This window comes from Dioscorea cayenensis, chromosome 18, assembly GCF_009730915.1.
Source record: "Dioscorea cayenensis subsp. rotundata cultivar TDr96_F1 chromosome 18, TDr96_F1_v2_PseudoChromosome.rev07_lg8_w22 25.fasta, whole genome shotgun sequence".
Lineage (NCBI taxonomy): Eukaryota > Viridiplantae > Streptophyta > Magnoliopsida > Dioscoreales > Dioscoreaceae > Dioscorea > Dioscorea cayenensis.
Genome location: NC_052488.1, coordinates 22,165,669 through 22,172,417, shown reverse-complemented (window position 1 = coordinate 22,172,417; position 6,749 = coordinate 22,165,669). Strand labels below are relative to the sequence as shown.

The window sequence follows — 6,749 nt, the reverse complement described above, 5'->3', positions numbered from 1 at the left end:
TATAACAGTAATATAATATTATGTTAATTACACCATTCATCTATTGAGGCCATGAATAATGGCTTTTACTAGGCTATTTAGTGGTTGTCTTCCAGATTCCAGATAATTCTTCTGCCAGTATTATTTATTTGTGGAGTGGAAAACACACACTTCCATATGGAAAACCAGATGTCCATATTGCACACGTGACACATGGCTTTGGCCCACAAACGTAATTAGCTCATCACACACACATATATATATATACACATATCATGAGATTGATGACATCATCAACCGCCAATTTCTTCCCTAAATACCATTCATTCCTTTGTGCCTTTTCACTATATAAATCCTAGCTCTCCTTCCCCTGCATTACTTGAATACCTCACATTCAACTTTTCCACCTTCAATTCAAAAACTTGCATTGATCACTAATGGAGTCAACTGGAACAACCATCACCACCCTCCCAAATCCATCCTCCTCCTCTAACCCAGTTATAATACTAATCCCTTGTGCTGCCTGCAAGCTTCTCCGGCGCCGGTGCACCGATAAATGCGTGCTCGCTCCATATTTTCCTCCTACAGATCCTCTCAAGTTCACCATGGCACACCGTGTTTTTGGTGCTAGCAACATCATCAAATTCTTGCAGGTTTCAATTCTAATTAAGTTTTCTATAAGAAACTTGTTCCTTATGTGCTCTACTTTCTATATAGTGATATTCATATTATTAATTTATATTTTTAAGATTGAATTGAGCCTAAATAATATATTTGTTTTACACTTTTACGTGCATGCATTGATTTACAGGAGCTTCCGGAGAGCCAGAGAGCCGATGCGGTGAGCGCTATGGTGTATGAAGCGAGCGCAAGGATGAGAGATCCGGTGTATGGCAGCACCGGAGTTATATGCCACTTACTAAGACAAGTTAGTGATCTCCAAGCTGAGCTAGCTAAAGCTCAGGCTAAGCTTCTCAATATCAAGGCTCACAAAGATTGTCTCATGGAATTTAACTGCATGGAGATCATGGCTAAGTCTCCACAGCACCAGCCTCAACCCTTGGACAATTGTAACATTAGCTGTGATTTATTTGAAGCTTATCCTGATCCTGATCCTTTTTGGGAGCCAAACCTGTGGACATGATCATTGTAATTTCTTTATTCTTTTTTTTTTTTTTACTCTTCATGTATTAGCAAATGATCCATCCATGAATGTACTTGAGTTGATGGAATAATTATTAATAAACAAATATTGTTGATCTTGTTCTCCTGCTAAATTTCACTGTTCTTTCCCACTTCTAAAGAAGACAAAACATTCAAAAGGCATCACAATCTAAATGTGAAAATGAGACCAAAGATATATAGCAAGAATTTGAATTCTCATCACCAAATATTGTACCATGCATGCATAATATGAAATTTATTTTATCTTTTTCTCCTTTGTTGAAGAGCAATGCATTTTATATTGGGAACTATTAAAAATGCATGGCAGAGAATAAGTTTATTAAACATGTTGTTTTTGAGAAACACAAATTAACTTGACCACAAACTGCAAATGAATCATTGCTGCTGGCTACTGCTGAAACTTTGATTTATTTTCTGCAGATTGACTAGCTACTGTTGACTCCTGTTTTAAATTGTTTGGTAGTTCTTCTCAGCTTATGTAACATGTGATAATCTTAATTTGAACTTGCACTCAATTCATATGACTCAAATTGTGTTCATCACAGATCATTAATTATACCAAACTAAGTACGTTTATTAATTAGTCAAGCTATATATTCTTTAATTTGTCCCAGTACACATTTTTCATGCATGCATTCCCAATGCCAAGCTCAGCAAATTAATTAACTAAGCTTGGTCTGCATGCAGCTAAAACAAGAGCATGCATATCTGGTCCTCTCATCAGTTGCCATTTGCCAGATATGCATAAAAAAAAAATTATTTTGACTTTAAACTCAATTAAAGTGCTTAGTTTTATTTAGTTTTTTATTTACAAAGTCAGTGATTAGCTAAATAATGACATGCATTAACTATTTAAGGGCATGTTTGGTTATAAAATAATAAAAATGAGGTCATAATTTTGGCTTACCCAAACATGGCCTAAATGATATAGCAGCTAATGTTGATAATCACATGGCATGTTTTGTATTTAAGTTGAAAATTAACATTAATAATTTGAGAATTTGAGGAATATTTTGAAAGCGATTTTATTTATTTTTTAAATCTTGTTTGAAAATAATGGAAAAAATTTTCAACAAAATGTGCTTCAAAGCTTTGCTTTTTTTTTTTTTGTTCAAAAATAATAGAAAAAATTATCAACAAAATATGCTCCATCCTGTTCATACCATAATAATTAAGACTATTTATATATATACTTATCTTTTGCATTTTTGCTGCTCTTGACTATTGACTCTAACAACTCCCGATGTGGTTCACACATTTAGATGCTCCTTAGATTTTCTGGGCATCTGTATAAAAGCGAATCCTTCATCCTAGTGATCTGATTAATAAGCCGTCTTTTTAATAGAGAAGTCGACCTTTGTTGCCACACGGTAGACAATGCCAATTTTTCTGTGTATTTTTTATTATTTTTAATTTCTTTGTCTCTTTTTAGTTTTGGAGTGTTTCAGATGGTTAACTAGGCAATTTTATATTGCTATTTTGTTTGTTTGTGTTTGTCTCATTTTTTTATTTAAAAAAATGAAAAAAAAAAATATGAGAATTATGATTCAAATTGTAGAAATAATCAATGGTCTAGTGATAATGACTTCCTTTTAAAAAAAAATAAAAATAATGACTAGTGCATTTATCTAGAAAGTATGTGTTATACACATGCAAATTTGAGCCTGTGTTTCTCGTGGCAACATTTTTGACGTGTTCATATTGTTTTTGTTTATTGTATATTAGTTCTTATCCTATTATTAAAAATATATATAACTAATAAAATATTACAAAAAATTAATTTAAATAAAACTAAAAAACCAAGCTTATTAATTAATTTAAAACTTAAAAGAAAAATTCAGCCGAATGACCCTATCCAATATTTTTTTTTTGTTTTTTGTATATTTAAATTATTTTTTATCATAAAATAAATAAAGATTTCAAATGGTACATAACTTAAACCTAATATTAAAAGTACGTTAAGGAGATTACAAAAGGCACATTAGAACTAATGCACAGGAATATTGGTTATGAGAAAAAAAAAAAACAGTTAATATGAACAATATTACTTATTAAAAAAATCAAAATTTTTTTTTTTAAATTTATATTAAACATCCCACATAAAAACATATCATCACTTCAATACATAGGCCGATCTAGGGGGGGTAAAGGGTGTGCTCAAGCACCCCTTTTGTTATAACCAGGGTTTACCTGTAGATTGATATAGCCTATTTCTATAGATTTTCAGTCCAATACTGTAGCAGCTTGATCCTGTAGCAGACCGGCTCTGTAGCGACCTGTTCCTGTAAAAACCTGGTTTGGTAGAGGTCTGTTACTGTAGCAGTTCGTTACTGTAGCAACCCGAGTTCTCTTAAAACCTTTCTTCTTCTTCTTCTTTCCTTGCTTTGGCCGAACCCTTCCCATTTCTTATTTTTTTTCCGGCGAGGTTTTCAGGCGAACCAAGCATCCTTTGTCTTCCTCCCTCACCCTTGAACTTGGTAAGCTTGGATTTATGGTTTTATACCGTATTTATTCTTGTATTTTCTTTGTTTTTAGTTTTTTTTTTAAACCTAGAATTTCTCCATGGATTTGCATGTTTATAGGTTTAAATTGAAGCCTTTGACTTGTTGATCTTGTGTGAGAATTCTTGTGATGAAATTTCTTGAATTGGTGTTGTAAATTTGGAGAAAATCATAGTTTAAGGTCCGGTTTTATTGTAGCAATTCCGAGGTTACTGTAGCACCGGCAATATTTAGTTGTTTCTTTGATTTCTTTGGATTAGAATTAAGCTAAAACCCCTAGAAATTCATTGGTAACCTTTAAACCTAGTTTTGAGCTAACCCTAGAATCGAATAAGGGTTCTTTGTTAGAAAACTTAGGGTTTTTCTTGTTTGTTTTGTTTTTGTTAAATTTTGTTATGTTTTGTTATGCTTTGGCAAGGAGAAGAAGTTTTGGCTCGAGGCAAAGACTTAGCCTAGGAGTAGCTTGCGAGGAAGACATATTGCCGATACAGTGAGGGGAATTATTTAGCATAGCTTTATTAGAAGAATGCCAATAGCTATATATATATATATGCATATCATATTTTAAGTAAGTTTTATTGATTTATACTTGTTTGGTATTTTGGTGAATGATAGTTTTTATTGAGAAAATCTTGGATGTCTCTTTTGGCTTTTGATTTGTTATCGTGGAAATTGTGATTGATATATGTATCCATGAGTTTGTGAAATCCTTATTTTGTATGAAACTTGAGATTTGTTGTGGAAATCTTTGATTTGGTGAAATCCTAGGCTTGAAACAAATTTTGAATTGTTGAAAGGAAAGGATTTCCATGTTGCTTCTTGTGTTGGGACTTGAAAATTATTTTGTATTAAAAGTTTGGGCTTTGCTTATGTGTTTATCTTGTCCTCGTGCAAATGGTCGAGGTATTATTGATTTACGATTTTGGATGGATATTGTACTCCGAGTGGAGTTATGTTTATTGTGGTGATTTGTTTTGGTGATATCCTACTGCAGTAGGCGGTTTCCACGGCCAGCCTGTTGAGGTGGCGTGTTGGCCGGTTGATTACTACGAGGGTCAGTTCAGGTGGGAGTGTAGAGCCCTGACTGGATATTCATCGGGTAGCCGGAGTCACCAACCGGTGAACTGATGGGTCAACGTCAAGGGCATGAGTACCTTGGCGGCTTTGAACCTAGCCATGGCCACGGCGAAGGTTTAGAGAGTTCTCTAGACTATGTTATGTTGGGTGAGTGTTGGGTATTATGTTTATTTCAAAACCATGTTTTATGATTTTTGTGTTGTAAACCCTAGTTGGGGTAAAAAGGGTTTCTTGGTATTATTATGTTGTTTTACCTCTTTTAAAAACTTCTATTATATGTGTTAATGTTTCTAAACTAGTATTATTTTGGTAAAACATTTATTTTGATGTTTTATTATTGTTATTATTGTTGGTGTATTTCTGCTAAAGTTGTGCTAACCTCCTCTCACTGAGTAACTTGAGTTACTCATCCCTCTTTCTTCCTCCCAGTCTGTTGCAGGTAGTAGGTGTGGCTGTGTGGCAGTGTACTGGGCATTTAATGATGTTCTATCTTCTGTTGTATTTCCTTCAGTTCATGTATATTATTGTTGTTACGAAACATGTTATAAGACTTATGGATCCACTAGTGTGTAGAAAACCTTGTTGCATGGTTTAGTATTTAAATACTCTTAAACTTCTGTGTATTACTATCTCCTACTGTTGTTAGGGTTGCTTTCGTGTGTATTTTGTGAACCTCTATATTTTCTGTATCCTACTTTTGTTGTTGTTGTTGTTGTTGTTGTTGTTGTTGTTGTTGATACTATCGTTGTGTAACATTGTTCCTTTCTACTCTGTATCTGCAATATAGATATATTGTTGAATTCCAGGTGTATTGATCAGCCTTGCGGCATCCTGAGGGTTAAGGGTTGAGTGGCTGGGTATCCCTCCTCGGGATTGCTGCGGTGATTGTCGCGTCCCGTGGGCCCGCAGGTCGGGGCGTGACACCTTTACCATTCAATATATATATAATTATTAAAATATTAATAATTATAATTTGTATGGAAAGTGATATTTATTTATTTATTTATTTTTCAAACTTCAACCCACAATATATAAAATAATTTAAATAAAATAATAAGATTATTATATTAAATAAAATTGATATTTGGTGATAATAATAAATATTATGGCTAACCAAACATGGCTCTTTAAATAATTTTGTTTTAAAATTTTGTATTTAGATATATTTTTATTGAACTTATCAATACATTATAATTAATTTTTTAGGATATTAATGTAAAAAATAGTAATAAAAAAATAAAAAAATAAAAAAATAAAACCATAAAAAAATGAAATTGCTATCTCAAAAATCTCTAATAAAAATCATTGCAGCTTTGTGAGTTTTCTGCTTTTGCACAACTTCCCGACTTTCTCAAGATATTTTATCTTTCACTCGTAGGGGACTTATTATGTCAATTTTTTTATATCTAATTTAATTTGTTTAATTTTTGGTGTGATTATTTGTTGTCTAAAAATATTTTTTATATTTATTAAATAATTATTGGATATTTGTTAAATAGTTGTTTATTATTTGTTATGAAAATTGTTGTAAAAATTGTTAGATATTTATTGTGATTAACTGCTATAAAAATTGATTATTTGTATATTATTTGTTAAATAATTGTTGCATAAATGAATTTAGATTGTGAATTTGTGCTAAATTATTTTTTTAATTGTATCACTTGTCAATTTAGTGTCTAATTGATAGTTGAGTTATTTGCTAATTATGTAGACATGATAGGTTTTTTATACATAAATCAAAACTTTTAGATGAATGTATATTTTATTTTTGAATTATTAATTATTATTATCTCAATTTTGAATTAATAAAGTTATTTAATATTCATAAATTTTTTAAATTTTAATTCAGCACCCCTAAATTTTATTTCTAGTTCCTCCCTTGCTTTAATAGCTTAATGATAAGCCATTCGATTCCGTGGAAGGTTGAGGATTTGACATCCTCCAAATACATAATTGAGGGATAATAAAAAATATATGTCCGGATGACTTGTTTACATTATTACAAAA

At 31.7% G+C, this 6,749-nt stretch overlaps 1 protein-coding gene across 1 annotated transcript; it reads left to right on the top strand.

Annotated features, from left to right (window-relative positions):
* Nucleotides 1-416: 416 nt before the first annotated feature.
* Nucleotides 417-1,123, top strand: LOC120282937 (LOB domain-containing protein 1-like). The gene is made up of 2 exons (XM_039289768.1): nt 417-632; nt 791-1,123. Exons 1-2 carry the CDS (start codon nt 417-419, stop codon nt 1,121-1,123), a joined length of 549 nt encoding a protein of 182 aa, XP_039145702.1.
* The last annotated feature ends 5,626 nt before the right edge of the window (nt 1,124-6,749 follow it).